Source organism: Eublepharis macularius, chromosome 3 (genome assembly GCF_028583425.1).
Source record: "Eublepharis macularius isolate TG4126 chromosome 3, MPM_Emac_v1.0, whole genome shotgun sequence".
NCBI lineage: Eukaryota > Metazoa > Chordata > Lepidosauria > Squamata > Eublepharidae > Eublepharis > Eublepharis macularius.
The window spans coordinates 92,632,451-92,657,570 of NC_072792.1; the positions used below are offsets into that span (position 1 = coordinate 92,632,451).

General features: G+C 43.5%; 1 protein-coding gene across 1 annotated transcript in view; it reads left to right on the forward strand.

The window, feature by feature from the left end:
- DSCAM (DS cell adhesion molecule) overlaps positions 1-25,120 on the forward strand; it is a 540,743-nt gene that overhangs the window by 486,046 nt on the left and 29,577 nt on the right. Inside the window, exons 28-30 of the mRNA XM_054973688.1 lie at positions 1,980-2,129; positions 8,441-8,638; positions 22,734-23,036. Coding sequence (XP_054829663.1) covers positions 1,980-2,129; positions 8,441-8,638; positions 22,734-23,036 — 651 coding nt within the window. The remainder of the gene's footprint in view (positions 1-1,979; positions 2,130-8,440; positions 8,639-22,733; positions 23,037-25,120) is intronic.

The window sequence follows — 25,120 nt, forward strand, 5'->3', positions numbered from 1 at the left end:
TCTTTTTAGCAGGGACAGAGCAATTTATTCATCCCACTAAACATTTTTGGGGTACAAAAAAAATGTGCCTCTAGTGGGTTATCACACATAGCCATTCATATGAACAGTCTTCTGTCAATGAACAAGAACTGCTGAGAAGCACTTGGATCATCTTCTCACCCAAGTAAACTTGGAGGAACCCCGCCATTGGCATTGAAATTGAAAATATATTTAAATATATTTAAATATATTTAAAAGCAATATAATATATGATATTAATATAAATAAATTTATGTTATGTTATGTTATGTTATGTTATGTTATGTTATGTTATGTTATGTTATGTTATGTTATGTTATGTTATGTTATGTTATGTTAGCTTAGTTTAGCTTAGCTTAGCTTAGCTTATGTTTCAGTACAGGCATTCCTCAAGGCTTACACTACTATTGACGATTTCCAGAACTACAAAAATGTATGGAAAAGTTTGATGTATTGTATGATTGTACTGAGCATATAAATGTATGGTTTGTTCAAACTATGTGTCACTGGATGACCTTGGCCATTTCCACATGACTTACCTGCCTACGGAACATCGCACGAAAGACCCAGAAGACAGCATCTTCTCGCGCAAAATCGCACCAGGAAGATGCTGTTATCTGGGAGTTTTGCTTGAAATCGTGTCTTCCTGGCGTGATTTCACACGAGAAGATTCTGTCTTCCGGGTCTTTTGCATGATGTTCCACAGGCAGGTAAGTCATGTGGAAATGGCTCTTCTGTTGATTTAATAGAGACTCATCCTAATCATTTTATCTTCTTTACCTCCTATATTTTCCTTACATCCTCCATGGGTCCATCCTGGATCCAGTCAGTTTGATGTCTGCTGCACATTCCCTGCTTGGAGCTCAATTCCCAGGCATGGCATGCAGGAGGAGGAGCTTAAGCTTGCCCCCCCCTGCAAATTGGTGACCTAAAACAGTCCTGGTAGCTGCTGTTTGTCTTCATTGGGAAAACTAGTGTGTAATGATGGACAACATCCAAGTACCCCAGCATTCAGGTAGTGACACCCCAGAGCTATTTGAGGTTGGGAAGATGGCCCATGGGGGAGATCCTGATCTGAATCACACCCAGTACCTCTGGTAATTAAGTTCCAAGCATGGAACTTCCAGCACACTTCTGGTTAACAGGACCAGGACATGAATTTCACTCTTTCATCCTTAGTGAGTCTTGAGGGCCTGATTACACATGTGCTAAACACATATTTAATGGGGGGAATCCAAACTGAACTTGCATTTTACATGTGGCCTCACTCACCTTCAAAATAGTTTGAAGTGAAGAATGGGCTCGTGAGCACATGTGCGAAGGAAGGAGAGGCTTCATTGGTCCCTCCTTTATAGAAGATTCCTGCAGCTTACTCGGACAGTGTTTGAGACTACCTGTTATAAATTATGAGAATTGGAAAAAGTAAAATTCTGAATAATGTCACCAGATGAGATGGTGCCATTTAATATATTTTTTTTAAAAGTTGAGTGCTATTTTAAGTACTAGACATAGTTATTAACATTTTGGTTAAACTTGGATCTAGTAGCACCTTAAAGACAACTAGATTTCCAGGGTATGAGCTTTCAAGAGTCAGAGCTCTCTTTGACTCTTGAAAGCTCATACTCTGGAAATCTAGTTGGTCTTTAAGGTGCTACTGGACCTGAGTCTTGCTCTTCTACTACAGACCAATATGGCTCCAAACTAATATTTGAGTTTGCTCCATTGCAATAAGGATAATGTGTATGCTTTTCTTTTTATCTTTATGGAAGAGATTTTTAATATCTGTACATCTTAGAAAATGTATTTCATCTAAAAAAGTCTTCTCCCTTTTCAACAAGATCTGGGTGTTCATCAACATCTGAAAAAGAGTCATATGCTGATTTTTAAGGCCCAGTGCTGAACGACATACAAAATGAGACACCCTAGCAGACATTTTCCTTTTATCATTTCCTTTCCCACAGATGATAGATCTACAGTCTTGTTAACGGATGCTGATTTTGGAGAGACATCAAAACAGAAATCGTTGACTGTCACTCACACAGTACATTACCAGTCTGTCTCACAAGCCACTGGACCACTCGTAGACGTTTCTGATGCACGGCCGGGAACAAGTAAGAAAAATAATTTGTTGTAATGATAATACTGAAAATACTTTCTGAATTTAAAGCACTTCACATACATTAACTTGATGTAACAACAGCCATGTAAGGAAGGCCCATGTTACTATCCCCACAATGTAGAATGATATGGGTAGAGGACTGAGGCTGAGATGGAGTGACCTGCCTGATTCCAGTTAGTGAATTCATAGCAGAAATGAGGTTTGAAAGTATCGCCCTTGATCACAGCTCATTCTCATAGCCTCTGTGCTACATCAGCTCATATTTAAAATCAAATTTAATATCATACTGCAGAGTTCATATTATGATAAAATTTGGAGGAAGATTCTGTATCAATTATAAATGAGCCACTCATTTCCATACAAGAGAGAGAGAGAGAGCACAGTTCAAAAGTGTGTTGAAGCCACAAATTTGCACAAGATGACAATTGCTCTTCTGTGACTGGAACAGTTGCAACTGGGCAACTTTCAAATTCATAGAAGGAAAGGAGGATGGGTTTTTTGATGATCAGCTTGCTGATCTGCCCCTTGTGATAAAATCATTGTGTTTTCCAGGACAGTCCTTGGGACAGGTTTATATGTTTGCAATGGGCATGATTGCATGACTTTCAATTTGTCATGTTTTGCTGATGGTTAAGCTGGTTGTTTATGCCTCCCTTTGTATCTCTGTTGTGATCTTCAAATGTCTTATTTCTCTAAAGTAATTTGTTCTTTTCTTTCTGGCTGACCCATATCCCAGACTTCCTTGTTCAGGAAGCAAAAATTTTGTAAGGTTCAGGGCTTCTCTTTCTTGGTCTTCCTCTTTTGCCATCCCCTGCTCTTTCCATTCATCACGCTCCATTACCATAGCATAGCAGTATATTACATTGTCTGAGCTACCCGAGACAATCCTCAGTAAGTGCCTTTATTGTATTAGTGAATGCTTTGTGAACTGTGTTCGCATGAGATTTCACAAGCAGAGACAGTACACATTTATAAAGACTGGATATCCTTTTCAAAAATATATTTCATTGTAAGTCAAGCATTCCCACTGTACTATTCAATCATAACCTTCCCTGTGGATTCCCCTGTCCACTCCCTTTTTCCACTGCTCAGACACACACCTCACCTGACAGCTTGAACTACCTGGGCACAAGTCACTGCGCTTCTGCCAGGTCATCACTCCTTATTACCTACTGCTGCTCCCTATGCATAATATGCAGGCGGGATACAGCCACAATGGTGCTGCATGAGTGCTAGTGCCATCTTAGTGCTAATGCCTAATCAAAATGCCTTGTTTTGGTTCTTTAGGAAAGGCTGTGATATTTTAGAGAAAATGTCACATTTGGGCTTTTTGTTCCTACAGATTCCTTTCCTTCCCCAGTCTTCTATGCTGCTACTTATATCAATTTTCTCTGGAGGGATTTGTAGGACAATTCAAAATCCTGTTCAGCCAGCAGACCACCTTGCTAAAGTTTTTAATTTTGAGAAAATGCAATTCAGTCCTTTTAATGTTTGGAATGTTTCCTAGCACTTTGGCACTGAGTATGTGTTGTTTACAAAGCACATTGCACAATCAATATATAAAGTAGCAGCGGTCTCTCCAGCTGGGGGGTGGCTTTGTTTTGCTCTGGCAGCTTCTCTTCTTAGAATTGTCTTTGCTCAACAAAAAAGCTGGGGCATCATGTTTATTGCTGAATGTCTCTTTATGTTTTGTGCTGATGACTACCCTAATCTCAAAAAGTGAATAACTCAAGGACAGTTTGCATTTTTAAACAACTTTGCAAGTAAAAAGCTGTATGTGTCTATGTGAAGGGATGAGTAACCATTAATTATATTAATGTCTGTGCATCCTTACCTCATTTCCTATAAAATCCCCCTACTCAAAGTAATATAAAGGAACAGCCTTGCTATTTTAATCAGAAAGAGACCAAACAAACGGAATCAATCACATGGGGGGAAAAACCCAGAAAGAGACCAATCAAATAGCTTTTAAATAAGATTGAACTTATATTTTAATTCTGTTGTTCCCCATTTTAATAATAATGCTTCAAAAGAGAAATATCTCCCTTCTGCTTTTATGTTCCATTCTGTTACCACTATATTCACACCCACCCCTCAGAAATGAATAAATGAGGATTACAGGCATTAAGGTTGTGGCACAATCTCTTCTCTATTGATTTCTACATAATGGTTCTGCTTTTTTAAAAAAATCCACAAAGCACATTTTATGCACAGACATCAATATAATTAATGGTTACTCATGATTAGAGATGGGCACGAACTTCAAAAACCCATGAAATTGGCGATTGCACGATCGCGACCCGGCAGTTTGTGATTGTCCACAGCCAACGAACCAGCATTCAGAAGAAGCCTGGTTTGGTGCATTTGGCCACGGTTCGGGAAGCCAGACAGTCAGGCGCCATCAATCAATTCCCCTGGAAATGGAGCCGGGGGAATGCCTGAACTCTGTCTGCGCTCCTTCTGTCGCTCTGGAAACCCGAATGGAAGCCCCGCTTACCTTGATCGGCAGGTCTTCCTTCCAACCATGGAGCTGCAAAGCGGTTACAAGTTGGGAGAGGACACCCGGGGGAGGGAGGGGGAGGGGTATTCTGTAGTCACGGGCACTCCAATCTCATCCCCGCAAACCCTGATAGGCAGCTCTGACGGCCAAACACAGACTTCCTGCATTGTTCTATGAGACCTCAGCTTATAAAAAGCACTGCGCTCCCAGGTTGGGTTTCACTCTCAGCAAGCAGTGGAGTGCGACAGAGCTGCTGCTAGCTACTTGCTAGCCTTTGGGGAGAGAGACAGAGTATAATCGAGCTTGGATTTTGGGGATAGGGATCTATCTCCTCTGGTTCCAGGGCTGCTGCCAAGCCCTGGGGCCAAGCTCAGTGGGCACCTCAGCTGAGGGCTCACAGTATTATTACTAGTGCCTGATCTGGTCAGGCCTCTGGGAGTGGTGGGCTATGGCTCTAGTCCCTCCCTCAGTCTGGTTCCAGGGCTGCTGCCAGGCCCTGGGGCCAAGCTCAGTGGGCACCTTAGCTGAGGGCTCACAGTATTATTACTAGTGCCACTTTGGCCTGGCAGGTGGGCACATGGAGGTGCCGCCAGCGAGCAGCCAGACCCCTGGCCCCCTAAAGGGGAGGTGGCTTGTTGCTGCCTCCCAGTGCCCACCAGGCCCAGCGGCCACCGTCAAAACCCACCTTCTGTACACTGGACCAACGTCAACCGGTGGCTCTAATTGTATCGAGTGGGAGTTCCCTGGGGGGCCTTGGATTGGAGAGGCTATAACTCCAAGATCCCTTTTGCAATCTTGTCCAAACTTGGGTGATGGCTGTAGGAGAGCCTGCAAAACACTCCCCAGGAATATGGGCTCTCTAAGTGCAATGGGGGGCATTCTGCACCCCATGAACCATGAATCATGAACCGGTTCAGCAACGGAAAATGTTTGTTGTGGTTCGCTACCTCGGGATGATCGTCGGCACCAAGCCACAAACTGTAGAGTCGTTAAATTTTTTTGGTTCATACCCATGTCTACTCATGATCATTGGCTCAACAATCGAATTAAAAGTGAATAATAATATATTTGAATTAGGGTTGCCAGCCTCCAGGTGGCGGCAGGAGATCACCCAGAATTACAACAGGTGGCAAAGATCTTTTCCCCTGGAGAAAATGGCTGCTTTGGCAGCTGGAGTCTATGGAATTATACCCCACTATGATCCCTTCCTTTCCCAAACCCCACCATCTCCAGCCTCTACCCACCAAATCTCTAGGAATTTCCCAACCTGGACCTGGCAACGCTAATTTGAATTTAATCATGTATTTGAATTCAATTCATATTTATTAAGCCTATATGCTGACCTTCTATCCAAATGGAACTACAGATAGGCTTACAAGTATAAAACATCATGCAGAATATAACAGTCCCAAAAGCCAGCTTTACAATCAGCCAACAGATACAGTGGAATACAGAGATTAATTTAAATTTTATTTATTTACTTAAAATATTTATATGCTTGGCTTTCTCTTGAGGATCTCGGGACTCAAGGTGGGTAACAACAACATCAAGTAATCTAAACAATCTTGAAACATTACTAATGCAATCCTAAATAGAGATGCATTCTTCTAATTCCATTGAAGTCAATGGGCTTAGAAGGGCATAATTCTGCCTAGGATGGCACAGTAAAGTTCTTCCATACAATTCTAAACTCATACCAGAAAACTATCAGTGAGGGGAAAGGAGACTACTTTGGCAGAGTTCCACAGTCCTCAGATCAGCCATTCAATTATCTAACTAATGAGTTGGGCCTTATTATATATGCAGACAGAGACACATGAGTAATCTCAATGTATGTTAGTGTGAACATGGCCCACTTTCCTGTTTGGCACAAATCCACACTAAAATAACAAGAAAGAAACTTTCATTCTGCCTCCTCTCAGTCTAGTGCTAAAGGAGCTGCTCGCTTAGCTTCAACACATGGCTTAAAGAATGCCCTCAGCTGGCAGGGACCTAAATGGTTATAAGGTGAAGCTTCTCCACAATCTTGGAAAGAATATTGAGCATCTAATAGAATGGAACCAGAAACAAATGTTGTTGAGGGAAGTCATACAAGAAATTGGGTGGGGGGCAAATTCAAGTAGTCACTAATAGTAGGTATTCAGCAGTAGTTCTCAACTTTTAAATGGCTACCTTAAGAGTCAGATATTTCAAGTATGCACACACATGCACACTGTGCAGCATATTTCACTGGTGGGGTGGGAGAGAGACCAAAGAAGTAGCCTGCAGGAGTGAACCACAGACTATAGCTACGTGTCCGTGCAAGTCCAGTAAAGGTCCAATTCCTTAGGAAGGAGTCCAGGCATCCAAGTGGTAAAAAACCCAAAGCAATCCAAGAAAAAGGGCAGGACTTTGCTACTCACTAAACTGGGCTAGGCCTAGGCAAACCCATGATCAATTTGGAGTCAGATTCTGGACTCATTCAAAGAGAAAGAGTCTTGAATTCAAAACAAAACATTTTCTTTCCCAATAAGGAAAGGAAGGTTAAAATGAGGTATCTAGACAGGGACATGCAGTCTGGTTTTCCTCATGGGACTGAGGTTTCAAGGGGTTTCATTGGGCAATTCAAAACTGTTCAAATTACATTAAAGAGACTGTTCTACTTGAATGTGAGAAATGCTTCTGTGGGCATTTCTTTGGCAGAGTGTCAAAATGGCAGGATCCTTTTATAGCTAATGGAAGACTGATTAATCACTTGAGAGGCTGTGATTAATAGTCAGATTACTCAATACCAGACAAGTCTTGTAATGTTATATGTGAAGACATCACTCCTATTGGTGAATCCAATTTCATGCTGAGACTCAAACCGATTCCATTTTTGATTACTTTTATTAGTCGTTTAAGATATTTAGATTCCACTTTTCCAAAACTCAAAGTGGTCACCATTAAAATGGGGAGAATATCTCAGAACAGACAACTGGCTTTGATCCAGTGTATTTCAGAAAGTGGGCATTGCCATTGAAAATTATGGAAAGTAGGGCAAGAAGACACGTAAGCTGTTTTTGTGGGGGGGAAAATTTAGGTTGTTATGGCAATCAAACTTTACTCAAAGTTGTGTGTGTGTGTGTGTGTGTGTGTGTGTGTGTGAGAGAGAGAGAGAGAGAGAGAGAGAGAGAGAGAGAGAGATCTGTGCATGTACACTGTTATTCTTTGAGGGGCTTAGCCTCTAGTTTTTTTTGTTAAAAAAAAGATTTTCCAAGATTTTTTTACAAACCTAGGATTCCTCTGGATTTTTATAAATCTATACCCTAGCTTTGCATGGCCCTTTTGTGCAGATTTTTTAATCAATCTGGGGGCCATCCATGGATATCAGTTTTCATCAACAACACTCCACTACAGGACCATAATGCCCACTCAGTTTTGCATTGGGCACCTGCAAGAAAGAGGCTTCACGTTCTCTTCAAAAAGACAGGTACCTGCTTGGAACCTAATCAGAGAGGTAATTCCACATATGCAGTGCAGTTCTAATAGACACTCTCCTTACTGCTTTCATTTACTAATCAAGTTCCTACCACCCACAACAGAAAGCATTGTGGTGTATCTGTCAAGCACATATTTTGCATTCAGCAGGTCCAGGTTCAATCTCTGTCAAATCCAGTTAAATGATACCAAATCAGAGGTGTTGGTAAAGATTCTTCTTTGCCTACTTGCCTGAAGAACCACTGCCAGCCACAACAGACGATCTGAGCCAAATAGACCAATAGCCTGACTCAGTATGAGGCAGCTTCTTATGTTCAACTATTATCTCTGTGTTTTAATTGCAGATCCTACAACACGAAGGAATGCAAAAACGGGGCCCACAGCTCGCAACAGATATGCTAGCCAGTGGACTCTCAACAGACCCCATCCCACTATATCAGCCCACACCTTAACAACAGATTGGAGGCTACCAACCCCCAGGGCTGCAGGGTCTGTGGATAAAGAGAGCGACAGTTACAGTGTCAGTCCATCTCAAGACACAGGTAGAAACTTTGTTTCTAGACTTCTGAATAAAGAAGAAATTATCATCAGGTCAGATATAATTTGTTGCACATAATTTAGTATATCTAACAATTCTGAACCCTAGATTCAAGATGAGACTTTACAGCCACCAGCAATTTATATCAACCAAAAAATGCATGAGGAGTAAGAACTCACTGCTATTTTTTTCTTTTTTGCTGGTGTGTGTCTTATGGAGAAAGAGAGAAAGTATACCTTGTGTTCAGAAAAAAGCCTCCTTGTCCTTAGTCTCAGGAGTTTAAATGAAGCCCAACACAGGGACTTAAGATAAACTTTTTTTAATATAGTGACACTCTACATGATAATTAGACCACAACACCATTCTTTATGACTAGGGCCCAACTAATAGAAGACTTTGTATACTGTGAATATGGTCCTGGATCTATTTGTTATAAATAGGAACTTCACTGAGCATTGTTTTATTTGAGAGAAAACATTATTTATGTGTCGAATTCCAATGTCATTCACTTTCTGTCCAGACTAGAGATGGGCACGAACCAGGAAAAAACCGAACCATGCGGTTCGTGCTTTGTCAAATTTCACGAATCACAAACTTTCACGAACCTGCCCCTGGTTCGTGAACTGGTTCATTTGGTTCGTGACAACAGCACGTCCAGGTCAGATAATAATCACTTCCGGGTCAGCAGAAGGCCACTTCCGGGCCAGTAGAAGTCCCCTTCCAGGTAGGCAGAAGGTCTGCAGGAAGTCCATCCCCTGTTGCCTAGGAAACTGATTGATTGGCACCAGGCTGTCTGCAGTGACGAACCAAAAAATGAACCAAACAAACCATCCTAAAAGTTCATGGCGGTTCATCAGAAATGGGAACTGACAAACCGTGGTTCACGAACCACGAACCGGCCTGGTTCATGCTTAATTTTGGTTCATATTTCAGTTCGTGCCCATTTCTAGTCCAGACATTCATTTTAAAAGCTCTGAAGCCATTTTATTTCAAAGTTGTGCAGAACCATACAACTTTGAAGGAAACATATATGTAGGCTGATGAGGATGGAGGAAGCAGTAAATCCTGGAAAAGGCAGTTCTGAGCATCCATATAGAGGTGCAGACATGCACACAACTATCAAGACACAAGAAAGACCCACTTATTTCAGTCTGCCCAAGTTTGAATTCTCTTTTAATCCTGCTAAAGTATGGCAAGTCATGGAGATGAATAGAGTGCCTGAGTGCTCGCTTTCTGACCAGACTCTATAAGAAGTAAAAATGCAGATACAAATATTTATCTTAAAACACAACTCACTTCTGAATGGAAAGTCATTCCTGCATGATTAAATGAGAGAGCACTTGAAATCTTGCAGTGCCTAAGTTGAGTTACGCCCTTCCACATCTACTGAAGTAAGGATGATCTTGTTAGTGTCTTTATGTTCAAATATAAAAGCAGAGCATTGTGGAAGAAAACAGGCAGCAGATCCCCTGAGAACAAATTGTATATCCTGTCCACCCTCCTGCCCTGTGATGTGTGCATGCATGCAGTGTTTTAAGTGAGCTGCAAGGGCTAGTTTCTGTTCCTCCCTCAAGGCCTTTTGTGTTGTATTTGAGTAGGGGCTGTGGTTTCTCACTGTGTGTTGTAGTTCCCATTATTAAGTGTCCTCCCCCAGCTGGAAGCAATAGAGACCTGTTGTTGAGTCTTCTGGGGATTGGCTAACTCTGGCATGGGAAATTTCTAAAGATTGGTAGGAGGGCAGTGCCTGGGGAAGGTAGAATTTGGGGAGGAAATTACAGAAAGCTGTTAATTCTTATTTCATTTTCATGCAAGAATATAAATACATTTTAAAAATCTCTTCTGTATAACCTCTCTCCAGAGCCAATGTCTATGCAGGAAGAAGTGAAATATATGCATGTGCACACACACACACAATCCCTCACTCTGGAAGGGTCAAAGGGAGAGGAGCTGTTTCTGAGATAGCTCCACACTGGGCTCCCCTTATAACCTGGCCTCCTTTGTGCCTGTGCCACTAGCATCGTTGGCTCACTTTGCTAGCCTCCCACAAAGGCAGAGGCCAGCAAGACTGCAAGCTGCTTCCCATATCCCACAGGTAGCAGCATAGCTGGGCCATATCAGCCCTCCCTTCCCAAGAAGCACACCTCTATACTCTGGCTGGCTGCCCTTCTAATCTCTAGCAAATAGCTGGATCCTTAGCAGGGAACTTAACAGGGTGTCCTCCCCTCTTCTCTTTGTTTTGGGTCTTTTGTTAGGGGAAAAACATGACAAGATGATTTTAAATAGATGTATGTGAACTGAATACTTCCCCCTCCTAATTCTATTTACACAACTTAGTCTCCTGGCACCTCATTCTTCAATGAAAATTATGTTACCCACTATTGCATTTACAGTTAGGGCGGGGTTTAGTGGTTTTAATAGAAATATAGCACTATATCGCTTGCCATGTAGAAACAGAATTATAACTGTTTCAGGCTGATAGTGGACAAATAATGACAGAGCAACAAAAGAAGGCTATAGTGCAGAAATGGCCAATATTCTGCTTCAGCTCAGATAAAATAAGATCAATTTAACATTTTCCATTATTTACTGATGGACAAAATATTTGAATTACCTTGATTACTGACACCAGCCATTTACAAATGTTATAGATCTAAATTTAGAGTCTAGATTTTATCAGAACTCCATGCCAGATAGTCACCTTGCACGGAACTTACAGTCAGAATTGTCTTTGGTCAACATTGACTGTTCAGTTGTTCATGTATGCTTTCCCATGATTTTTGCTAAAATATACATCCATCTCATCTGTGTGGATGTTTAGAAATAAACAATTTACCAAAATTATTCCATATGAATGAAGAAACGGGTTAGTTTGCTCTACAGGAGTTCAGAGTTAGTTTGCAGGACCTTCTGGAAGCAGAACCAGGGATGGCCACTTGCTTGAAGTAATAATGAGTGCTCACTTAAAGTGGCAATGCAAAATGCCAATCAAAGTAACCAACTGAAGCCAATTGAGAAGCAGTGTCCAAATAGCATGAGCTAGAAGAGATGAAAAGTTCACTCCAGTAGGTGGCATAGATATGCCTTCAGAACATTTTCCCAGCAAGCCTTAATACATACACAGTAGGTAGGGTCAAGCCAGGCAGTCTTGGGGAAGAGGAGGAACAGTGTAATGGGAGCTAATCTGTAAGACATATTATGGCATTTTTCATTACTGAGCTGTTCAGGTAATAGGTTGGTAATAACTTCAGTGCATGGCATTTTCTTTTTTTTTTATTCAAAGATTTGTCCCACCTTTCTCCTAAGAATGGAGGCAGCTTGAAGTATGCCAAGACAAAGGCACAGTAAAGTATATTGTACATCAACCAGCCAACTAAGGCTATCAAAATGTCAATCAGCAAAACTCTATACAAGCACTATGAAAACTATATAAAATAAAGCCCTAACAATGGTTGCCAGTTAAATAGGCCATACAAAAAGCAGTATCAAGTCCTAATAAAACTAACAACCCCCCCCCCCCATCACTTCCTCAGTAAAGATATTCCACAAAGTTGATCCAGAAACTGGAAAAGATTGATCAGCAGTGGGCAAACTGTGCTGTGATCATATGTAATAGAAAGGAGCTGCCAAGATGAATGAAATTGGTGCATGGGTTCATTTGCAGTGATGTTATGTAATTGCATCAAAATTTATAGTAACAATTTATCCAATGATATACACTGAAGTTTACTCGTACACGTGAATAAGGTTAATCCATCTCTGCTGATACCATTAGATCTAGCAGCATTTGAGATCATTGACATGATGTTTTGGTGGATCAACTGCAAGCAGTGTTTGGGGGGGGGGGAGGAGATTACTGTCTTGTTTCCTGTTGGCAGGAAACAAAGAGTTACCATAGGAGAGGCAGAATAAGCTAGCTGAGGCCTGATATGCAGGGTACCCCAAGGGTCCATTTTGAAATCATCAGGAGCTTTGGAGTGAGTAGTCTTTTATATACTGATGACACCCAGCACTGTCCAAGCCTCCAGAAGCCAGTGTCTTGAGCCTGTGTTCAGATGGTTGAGGGTAAACAATCTGAAAATTAATCTAGACAAGATGGAAATGAGGCTGGCAAAAAGTTTGGGTAGTGTTGATTTACTTGTTCAAAATGCTAGATATTTCCTTTAATGGCCTAGAGAGGTAGGCTAGGTCTCCTGATTCCCTTTCTGTTGCCTACCAGCCCACTGAGGGTTGACAAAGGGAATTGTTTTTAAAAGCAATGCCACGCCAACACAGGGTTGTCAGGGTCCTGGTGGGAGTGGAGACCTCCTGGAATTACAACTGATCTCCAGAACACACGAGACCAGTTCCTCTAGAGAAAAAGGCTGCTTTGGAGGGTGGAGTCTATGGCATTATGCTAGGGTTGCCAGCCAGTGGCTGGTAAACATTGGGAGTCTTGGGTGGTGGTCACATGGGGCATGTCTTCACCAATGACATCTGTTCTAGCAACTGATGGAATGAGGCCTCTTGTACTTACCAGGCTTCATCCTCCTGTACACAGTCCAGCTGAGGTGCGATAACATCACTTCTGGTAGTCATGTCATTGTGCTGGCTGAGGGAGGGCTCCTGCAGTCCAAGTAGGGCTGATTCTTTAAGAATCTACCTCTTTGGGGCCAATGGCCCTGTGTGAAATGCTGGAGCTCTTCCATACCTAGCATGATGACATCACTTCTGGAAGTGACGCAAATGCACCTGCTGGGAGTGTGTGCCCCGCCCATTTGCCCGGGTTGCCTGCCAGTGGTGGGTAATCACTGAGTGGTTTGCCACCTACTGCAGATTGACAGGCAGAGGGACAAACCACCGGAAGTTTGCCTGCCATCAGAGAGCACCTGGAACACCTATCCAGTGTGTACCTGAAAGCCTTCCATTATACCCTGCTGGGCCCCCTCTGTTCCCCACACCCTACCTTCCCCAGGTTCCACCCCTCAAATTTCTAGGAATTTCCCAACCCTAAGTTGGCAACCTACTAGGGTTGCCAGGTCCCTCAAAGGAAAAAGTGGGAGGGATGGGGGGGGTTGATAGGTTCTTATGTGTGTATACACACAAAGTGTGTAGCCGTGGCACTGATCTATATTGTCATTGCCAGAGTAATCTAGAATTGACGGGTTGCACCAGGGCCAGTTCTTTAAAAAGTGCCCACAAACATAGCATTTTCCCTCCCAGGTGCACTCCAGGGGCAGTGTCTTCCCAAGTGTGCACCACCCCAAGAGTGCTTCTGCGCTTCACCATGGGCTGATTTTGGCCCCCAGCAGGCCTGTTTGAGGCCAAAATTGGCCCATGGCGAAGTGTGTGCATGCCCCCACACCTGCATGATTATGTCACTTCCCAGAAGTGACATCATTGCACTGTTGTGGGGGTACATGCACATGAGGATGGTTATGGGAAGGCTGGAAAGGTAAGCACTGGTCTTCCACCTCCCACTGAGAGGCTTGGGGGACCTGGTAACTCTATTCAATCTCTGCATATTTTCCATGGCCAAGCAAGGGCTTTGCCTGGGCAGTCCCATATTATCACCATGGTGACCTTTCCATTTGTCAGCTATTAATTTTGGAAAAAAAATAGTTGAACATGAAATTCAGGAGAGAAAGGCCTTACTGGGCTGCATGTATCTCATGCACTTCAAGCACAATGCATGCTTAGTTTGACCCAGAGCAATTCTCTCATATTTGCTTTTGCTGTGGAGACTTTGTTTTGGTAGAAATTTCTGAAGTTCTGCCTTCTAGTTTTTTCGCAAAGAATATCTAGAAACTGGATTTTTCAAAAGAGGAATAGCAGATCTTGGCAAGCATTTTAATGCCATTTGGTTTAATGTGGAGTTTGCTACCACAAGACACAGTGACCACTTCCAAGGATGGATTTTAAAAGGGGGTTACACAGATTTTGTAGAGGATAGATCAGTGACTATTAGCCATTTTGGCTAAATGAAATCTCCTGGTTTAGAGGTAGTATAGTAGTTTAGAAGATTGCATGCTCTTTTTCTCTCTTCTGTGATCTTATCCTGAACTCAGATCTTGATAATGTTGCATCTGTCTCCTAAAATCCCCAAACAGCCATCAGTTGCAAAAAGCCACAAAAGATAGCAATTGCAGAAATTTTCACAAATAATTTCTCCATTATAAACCACAAAATCATTTCTTTCTAAACCATTTCTGAAGGTTGGAAGACCTTCAGGAACAGTGTAGAGTAAGGTCCATGGAACGGCAGTGGAAAGGAGAAAAGGGTCTGGAAATCATCACACTCACTCTCGTATAAACTCCAGCTAGGGTTACCAGTTCCCTGGTGGGAGCAGGGGATCCCCTGCTCCCACCAGTGGTGGCAGGGGGCAGGGGGTCCTCTGCTCCCAGCTTCCACCCCCTGCCACCACTCACTTGTCCAGCAAGAGGAGGAGTGCAGGGAATGGGCCCAGGAGCTCCAGAATGACGTTAAATCTGGGGGGGGGGGCTTCCCTTCCTTGTCACCCCAGGAACTGAAGTGCTATTGGGAGTGGAATGGGGAGAACAATTAATATGAGCATACTTTATTTTTACTTACTTTATAGTCTATTCTTTCTTACTCCAGGTCGAGTACAAAATTTAGCAATGCATGAACTGTATAAGCCATATAATAAACATTGTAATACAAAGTGGGGAAATAATGCAATAAAAAGATAAGAAATGGAAAAACTGGATTACTGGTACATGCACCCCACTCCTTTAAGCAACTTGAACTTCAAAGAGCTAGAGGGTACCTCATTCATTTCCGTGGTGGATTAGTACACTTTGAGAGTATTTTTGTAGTATTTGTTCTGTTTGCAGTTTGCAAGAGGAGCACAGTGGGAAGCACAAGGATACTCCTACAGAGAACCAGATCTGCTATCCCACATCAGATCCCCAGAGAGAGATGAGTGCACGTCAAAAGTTTTTCAAGCCCAGGGTGCACACACGCTCTCTCATTCTCTCTCTGCCAGCAGCCACATCTACTGTGCTTTTCTTCTTCATCCCCACGGCCATGTTTTCAAAATTACTCTGACAAAGAGCAGAGATTTTCCTTGAAGTCCTCTCAGACCTATCCCATGTTTCCTCATGTAAAATCACTAGCAAAAATACCAAATGCTCCCTGAAACTTCATTGACTATCTGCAGCTTAGGTGATACAAGAAAAGTTCTTTTGCTCTGTTGAATGTTTCACACTAACACATACAATGCCCCCCCTCCCTCCTACACACATTCTGAAGGCTAGAAAAGATGATCTGGAATTTTGGTCTGCCTAGGAAGATAATTTTAAGCTCTGAACATTCACAGAGTAGAAAGTAAACATTAATCCCAAATCTGCATCTCTCTTTGATGCACACCTTAATTTGATGAGGGAATCTGAGTGTCAGTGAAGCTGAGAACAATAGTGTCAGGACTAGGGGTGTGCAAGCCAAAAATTTTCGGCTATAGCCGAAAGTAGAAAGCCGAAAGAAAATTCTCTATCGTTAAAGCTGAAAGCCGAAACAAGAATCTCTTTCGGGATTCGGGATTCTGGATTCTTTCGGCATTATTTCGGCATTCTTTCGGCTTTTTTCTATGGGAAAATGCCTCCGTCTTCCAGGACGCCTGGAGGAGGCATTTTCCCACCGAATAAGCCCAAAATTGGTGGGGACCTTCCTCTAACCCTTCTCTAACAACCACCCAAGTTTCAGACAGATTGGACTTTGGGGGGCCATGTTATGGCCCCCCAAAGCAGGTCCCCCCATCCTCCCATAAAGGAGCATCTTCTTCATTATTTCCTATGGGGAAAAAATGAAGAAGCAGGCTTCCTTTGCCAGGGGTGGCATTTTGCATGCAAAATGCCCCCTTACCCTCAGGGGCCCTTCTCCCACCCCTCCTCCCACCCCCCACCAAGGCTCAGCCTGCTCCCACTTGGGGGGGCCATTTCATGGCCTCCCCAAGTAGGTGCTCTAATCTCTACCACTGACAGCTGGGGGAGGCTTGTGTTGCCAGGGGTGGCATTTTGCATGCAAAATGCCCCCCAACCCTCTGGGGCCCTTCTCCCACCCCTCCTCCCACCCCCCACCAAGGCTCAGCCTGCTCCCACTTGGGGGGGCCATTTCATGGCCTCCCCAAGTAGGTGCTCTAATCTCTACCACTGACAGCTGGGGGAGGCTTGTGTTGCCAGGGGTGGCATTTTGCATGCAAAATGCCCCCCAGCCCTCTGGGGCCCTTCTCCCACCCTTCCTCCCACCCCACACCAAGGCTCAGACTGCTCCCACTTGGGGGGGCCATTTCATGGCCTCCCCAAGTAGGTCCTCTCAGCCCCTAAAGTCCACCCCTTACAGCCCCACACAAACCCAATTCCCCCCCAGCTGCCGCACACAGACCCAAATCCCCACATTAGCCCCTCACAGACCCAAATCCACCCCCACCTGCCCCACACCCATAACCCCAGGAACAGGCTGGCAAAGGCCAGCCCTCTCCCTTTGTTCCCTATGCTGGGAACTTCTAAACTCTCTTTCCCTGGGCAATTCTGCACAGCCCAGGGGTGCCACAATGGTGGGCACACTTCTGAGTGCCAGCTGGTCCCTGTGAAAGAACACCTGAACCACAGACACCCTCCCTCAAATTCCCCCACCACCTACAGAGATAGCTGGCCAGCCAGCCCCATTGTTCCCTATGATGGGAACCAACTGCACAACAAAGAATAAAACAAGAACAACACAAAATAAAGTTTTTAAAAAATTATTTTCTCCCTTCCAAAGTACAAGTAGGCAAAGCATTATGACACATTACACCAGCAGTCCCCCACACAGAAAAATAACACAACTCACTTAACATCAGAGAATCACAAAGCACGATTCCTGTCAAAAACACTTTATTTCTTGAACAGCTTTAGGTTACACAGCAGGGGGGAACACCAAAGGGCTTGGCAGCAGTATCTTACACAAAAATAACACAACTCACTTAACATCAGAGAATCACAAAAGCACAATTCCTGTCAAAAACACTTTATTTCTTGAACAGCTTTAGGCTACACAGCAGGGGGGGGACACCAAAGGGCATGGAAGCAGTATCTTACACAAAAATAACACAACTCACTTCACATTAAAGAATCACCCCAAAAAATTGCTGTCAAAAGCACTTTATTTCTGTAACTGCTTTAGGTTACACAGTAGGAAGGCACCACAGAGCAGGAAAGCAGTGTACTACACAAAAATAACACAACTCACTTCACATCAGAGAATCACACAAACACAATTGCTGTCAAAAACGGTGAAGTGGGTTGTATTATTTTTTGTAGTACATTGCTATCATGCCCTTTTGTGCCCTCCTACTGTGTAACCTAAAGCTGTTCAAGAAATAAAGTGTTTTTGCCAGGAATTGTGTTTTTGTGATTCTCTGATGTTAAGTGAGTTGTGTTATTTTTGTGTAAGATACTGCTTCCATGCCCTTTGGTGTTCCCCCCCTGCTGTGTAGCCTAAAGCTGTTCAAGAAATAAAGTGTTTTTGCCAGGAATTGTGTTTTTGTGATTCTCTGATGTTAAGTGAGTTGTGTTATTTTTGTGTAAGATACTGCTTCCATGCCCTTTGGTGTTCCCCCCCTGCTGTGTAGCCTAAAGCTGTTCAAGAAATAAAGTGTTTTTGACAGGAATTGTGCTTTTGTGATTCTCTGATGTTAAGTGAGTTGTGTTATTTTTGTGTAAGATACTGCTTCCATGCCCTTTGGTGTTCCCCCCCTGCTGTGTAGCCTAAAGCTGTTCAAGAAATAAAGTGTTTTTGCCAGGAATTGTGTTTTTGTGATTCTCTGATGTTAAGTGAGTTGTGTTATTTTTGTGTAAGATACTGCTGCCATGCCCTTTGGTGTTCCCCCCCTGCTGTGTAGCCTAAAGCTGTTCAAGAAATAAAGTGTTTTTGACAGGAATCGTGCTTTGTGATTCTCTGATGTTAAGTGAGTTGTGTTATTTTTCTGTGTGGGGGACTGCTGGTGTTATGTGTCATAATGCTTTGCCTACTTGTACTTTGGAAGGGAGAAAATAATTTTTAAAAAACTTTATTTTGTGTTGTTCTTGTTTTATTCTTTGTTGTGCAGTTGGTTCCCATCATAGGGAACAATGGGGCTGGCTGGCCAGCCATCTCTGTAGGTGGTGGGGGAATTTGAGGGAGGGTGTCTGTGGTTCAGGTGCTCTTTCACAGGGACCAGCTGGCACTCAGAAGTGTGCCCACCATTGTGGCACCCCTGGGCTGTGCAGAATTGCCCAGGGAAAGAGAGTTTAGAAGTTCCCAGCATAGGGAACAAAGGGAGAGGGCTGGCCTTTGCCAGCCTGTTCCTGGGGTTATGGGTGTGGGGCAGGTGGGGGTGGATTTGGGTCTGTGAGGGGCTAATGTGGGGATTTGGGTCTGTGTGTGGCAGCTGGGGGGAATTGGGTTTGTGTGGAGCTGTAAGGGGTGGAATTTAGGGGCTGAGAGGACCTACTTGGGGAGGCCATGAAATGGCCCCCCCAAGTGGGAGCAGGCTGAGCCTTGGTGGGGGGTGGGAGGAGGGGTGGGAGAAGGGCCCCAGAGGGTTGGGGGGCATTTTGCATGCAAAATGCCACCCCTGGCAACACAAGCCTCCCCCAGCTGTCAGTGGTAGAGATTAGAGCACCTACTTGGGGAGGCCATGAAATGGCCCCCCCCAAGTGGGAGCAGGCTGAGCCTTGGTGGGGGGTGGGAGGAGGGGTGGGAGAAGGGCCCCTGAGGGTAAGGGGGCATTTTGCATGCAAAATGCCACCCCTGGCAAAGGAAGCCTGCTTCTTCATTTTTTCCCCATAGGAAATAATGAAGAAGATGCTCCTTTATGGGAGGATGGGGGGACCTGCTTTGGGGGGCCATAACATGGCCCCCCAAAGTCCAATCTGTCTGAAACTTGGGTGGTTGTTAGAGAAGGGTTAGAGGAAGGTCCCCACCAATTTTGGGCTTATTCGGTGGGAAGATGCCTCCCCCAGACGTCCGGGAAGACGGAGGCATTTTCCCATTGAAAAGCCGAATGAAAGACGAAAGAATCCCGAAACGTTTCGGCTTTTTTCTTTCGGCTACCCGAAACGTTTCGGGATTCCCCGAAACGTTTCGGCATTCCCTGAAAGAAGCCGAAACACTTTTGTTTCGGCATTCTTTCGGCATTCTGAATGCCGAAACGCACATCCCTAGTCAGGACTTGATCAAGAGTCTAAACTCCTACAAGAGTCATTCAAAGTGGAATGGTCAAACCTGAGACACCAGATTAAGATGCATCCACTTCCTTCAGGAAACAATGGTTACATCAGCAAAAGAGAAGGTGACACTGGCAGCAGATATTTCATAGATAATGGCAGTGACACTTCAGTTAACCCTGGTTAGTACTATGTGAAAGACAAATGTGTGTATGTGGTATATTATATGCCGTCAAGTCACTTCTGACTTGCAGCAACCCTATGAATAAATAACCTTCAAAACATCCTGTCATTGACATTCTGGAGGTCTTTAATTTATGTGAATGCTGTAATTCAGAAGCAACTTGGCAGCGCGTAACATAATGGTTAAGTGATAGGGCTGCAAATCAGCACTCTGCTGGTTTGAATCCCACTACTGCCATGAGCTCAGCAGATGGTCTTGGATAAGCCACTCCTCTCAGCCCCAGCCCAGCCCACCAGCTGTATTGTGGGGATAGTCATTGGAAGAGGAGGATTCAACACTGTCCCTCTCCTCAGGTTTCAGAGGGGGACAGACCTAAGAGTTAGAAAGATAGAGAGTTCAGGGCAGTCTTACTGTTTACTGCTCTGACTGTCCTTTGATATGTAGATTGCTATTCTCAGGATTTCTTCCTCCTGACTTCCGCCTTCTCACTTCTTCTCTTCCTGGCATTGCTCCAGGCAACACCTTTCTCCTCCTTCCTCCATCTTGGCAGCATGGATGCAGGCCCTGTCCTGGCATCCATGTCCATCCTTAGACTAGATAGGTAGTTAGGATCTGTCTCTCCTCCTTTCTTATCAGAGTATGGACTTCCTACAATAAAGAACTCATTTCTTTTCTAAATATAATCCAAGTGTATGCTTTTGTTATTTTCATTCCTGCGCACACACCAGCCAGCAGAACCAGCTCACAACCACCTATAATCACTCTTCCTATGCCAAATGATAGACTCTGCTAACAGCCCAAACATGGATGCAGAGAAGTTAGCCGTGTTAGTCTGTGGTAGCAAAATCAAAAAGAGTCCAGTAGCACCTTTAAGACTAACAAATTTTATTTTAGCATAAGCTTTCGAGAACCAAGTTCTCTTCGTCAGATGCCTGATACAGAGACTGGTCAAACACAGAAGAGCAGAGGGAAGAGGCAATTAGGGGGGGGAGGGGGAGGGAGCAACCAAAACATTCCTTTGCTAGTATATGTAAACATCTCCTTTTGGTGTGTGTATCAGTTGGCTTCAAAGGAGTTTGCCCTGTTAGTTTGTAGAAGCCAAACAGCTAGACCATCCAATTCCAATGCAGTATGGAATCCTTTAATTAGGTTTCTGGGGCCTACGTAACAATTGATTTATTAATAATAATAACTGACTATTCACTGCTCTGAGTGGGCACTAATCTGTCTAGAAGAATGGTATATAAGCATACTTTTGTGTTGTTATAATATATACACACTGTTACATTTGAAAGCTGCCTTATACTGAATCAAGCTACAAGTCATCTAGCTCAGTATGTCTACCCAGACCGGCAATTGATCTCCAGAATGTCAGGCAGAAAAGGTACAAAATCCTTCAAACAGATGGGTCCAGAACTGAATTGGGGAAATTGAGCAATGTCCCACTCTGCTTGCTTGAATTCAATTTATATTTTGAGCAATGCATTTATTATATGATATCCTGTATAACTACTGATAGTGTATTCCAAACTGTAATACTTTTACACATTAAATAAGAAGTAAGGCTACCGTTAACTTGATAGTTTCTGATCAAAGGTAGGTTGCATGCAGACTGGTGGAAACCATAAGGTTCAAAGACTGTCTTCCTTCTGTCAAATGGAGTGCTGGCTTTTGATTAGACATCGGCACGAACCAAAAAAAACCCTGAACCATGAGGTTCGTGGTTCATGGATTTTCACAAACCAGGAACCACAAACTGGCACGGAACTAGGGCCAGTTACAAACCAGTTCGTGGTTCGTGGGATTTAATACCCCTTTCCGGCTGCTTAGCAGCGGCAGGAAAAGGGGCATTTAACAGGGCCCTTTCCTGCCTTGCAAGCGGCAGGTCCCTTTAAACTATCAGCTGGCAGGCAGCAGGGGGGGATCCCCCCTTGCCACCTGCCAGCTGATAGTTTAAAGGGACCTGCTTCTTGCAAGCTGCACGGAAAAGTTTAAATGGCCATTTCCTTGGGGAAATGGCCATTTAAACTGTCCCGTTCCCAATACAACCCAAATGAACCCAAACCAGTAACCAGTTCGTGGAAGTTCATAGAAAGGAGCTTCCACAAACCATGGTTCGCGAACCATGAACCAGCCTGGTTCATGTGTTTTTTTGGGTTGTAATTGGATTCATGCCCATCTCTACTTTTGATTAATTAAAAAAGATGCCCAAATAGCAGAAGCATTTGCACTAGCATGTTGTATCTTCAGAAAACTAAAGAGCCCAAAATAACACTTTATCCTTAAAGTTTCTTTGAGTGAAATGAGTGTTGAAGAAAGAGACAATAGGTTGGCTCCAACCCCGCTCCCCACTCCTGCAAGAGGAGAAAAGAAATTAGACTCCGCAGTGCTTCTGAAGCTTCCCCCCCCTCCCTTGAATTTGGGGAGGCATAGGGGTCTGCATCAGGAAGGAGAGAGGATCCATGTGAGTATTCTCTGCTTGTGGTTCTTTGGGAGGAATCCAAATGTCCCTTGCAATCCTATTGTTCTTTATATAGTGCCCATTTTCTTTGAGCTCTGGCCACCTATTGCAAACACCAAATTTGCTCCAAAAGTAAAATCCCTGCCAGCTCAAAGTATTATTTAAGAAACTAATGGTGAATTATGAACTTTCCCCTCTAATGCTTGAACTTCGTTTATCAAAAAACTAGCAGAGAGTTTCCCCTTGAAATTTCCTCTTTCTTTTTGGTCTTTAGATCGAGCTCGAAGCAGCATGGTCTCCACAGAAAGTGCCTCCTCTACATATGAAGAGCTAGCAAGAGCATATGAACATGCCAAGATGGAAGAGCAGCTGCGACACGCCAAGTTTACCATCACAGAATGCTTCATATCAGACACCTCCTCAGAGCAGCTAACGGCAGGGACTAATGATTATACAGACAGCCTGACCTCAAGCACCCCATCAGAATCGGGGATTTGCAGGTTTACTGCATCACCTCCCAAACCTCAGGATGGAGGACGCGTGACAAACATGGCTGTTCCAAAGGCACATCGGCCAGGTAAGTGCCACAGTCTGCTGTCTTAACTCCATCTGTTCTGAATTCCACCCTGCATGTGTTATGTTTTGAAAGCGACTTCATGCCATCCCCAAAGAAGTAAAAGGTATTTAATATTTCTGCTCTAACCACCAAAACCCCATGATTAAGCTATGCTGTGACTCCATGAAATATCTGATCCAGCTCTAGGTTTTTTCTTTTAAACCTAAAAAATCTGGAAATGGCTGTTTTAGAATGAAGATGAAAAGGGTTTTTTGTAAACATTTTGAGCAGTACCCCCCATCCCTTTTTTGATGATCATTTTTTCTGCTGGCAATCTTTGCAGAAATGTGTTTTTTTAATTGGTCATGGTGCTGCTGTCCCTTGCGCTTATCAATGTCTTTATATAGCCAAATCTGATGGGCTATCTTGCTCTATGACGTTATCCCACTTACTGTACAGTCCTGGTTATACAAGGTCGCCCAAGTGTCTAATTCAGGACGGGAGGAAGGAGCACTGTTCAGGAAGAGGGAAAGCATCAGCGCAGAAGCAGCCAAGGAAAAGTGACAACCCTGAAAAGGACATTTTTTAACTGGGGAGGGGAGTCATTACACCATCCAATTTTTCTGGAAGAAAACAGCCCACTGAAATCATTGTTTTCTACCCAAATGTCAAAGCTATAGAGTATTTGGCCTTTTAACAACATCTCAGTCTTATATTGTTCCACTGCTCCTTTTCTGAAGACTGGCTTGGCAAGTTTTGTCTTTTCCCATCATACCAGGGACTGTGGCTCACGACGGCTCCAGTTCACAATTGTGCCCTGCAGATAAAGGTTGAGGCGTCAATATATCAGGAACACAGTCAAGGCCTGGCAGCAATCTATTTGAGAGGGGACAGTTCCAGATTTTGGAAAGGAATGTATTCTCCTTCTCCTGCCTCCCATATTACATTCTTGATACTCACTGCAGAATTGTATGTCATAAATTGATTTTTAAAAAACACAATATTGCTACTCTTTTTCACTGACCTCAAGAAAATGCTGAAAAAAATTCACTGATACCAACTGCAAATAGATACAATACATTTTCCTGTCACTGTTGTTGTCTTTCTTTTCCATCCATCAATACAAAATTATTATAGGAATCTGACGTATAGAAAAATGAAAGTATGAAAAAAGCCAGGAGAACTGAATGTCTTGGGGGAATGAATAAGGAAATAACATATGAATCCCTTCATGTTCACATCATTTTTGGCCCAACTTATAATTCACTGTATGATGGAATTAAGTGATTCCTTCTGCTTGTTTCAGTCTGATTCCTAATAGAGCAAAATTGCTGTTATTAGTTTCTCCTTTCATTACTTATTTGTAACGGCAAAACAGATATATAATGCTGTTCAGGTAAGTCCTCCTAGTTTCAGCTTCCTACTGTGTATGGATAGTATATGTACAACATTTCAAATCAGAGAAGAGACAAGTACAAACTTGGGACCTTGAGGTTTTTCTACTGTGATACACAATATGGCTTTAATAAATTTGTGTCACACAATAAGCCAATTGGATCTCTGCAGGATTTTAAAGAGGATGTAAAATGTTTTATGTATCGTATTTCGTTGTATCTGTGATAGCAAATTATCCTTCATGCTTCATCCAGCAGTGATACTCTACTGATAGGAGAAGGGGGGGGGAGGGAGCAGCTTTGTTCCCTTCTCCCTCTTCAATGTAGCCTACAAGCTTACATGGTTTTAACTAGAGATGGGCACAAACAGAAAAAAAAGAACATGATGTTGATTGTTCGTTGCCATCCACGAACAGGGATTCACGAACAACCACAAACATGGCCCTGCTCACAAACATGTTCATGATTGACTGTTTGTGGGGACCAGCAGGCTCTCCTCCAGCCATCGTCCAAGTCAAGATCCCTACTCCCAGAAACCTGACCTGAGCAGGCACCAGGAAAGGTACCAATAATAAATAATACCTTGGCCCCAGAGCATGGCCGCAGCCCTGGAACTTGTAGGGGTAGATCCTTACTGCACCACTCCCAGAAAGCTTACCTGAGCAGACAGCAGGAAAGGTACCAGTAATAAATAATAGCTTGGCCCAGAGC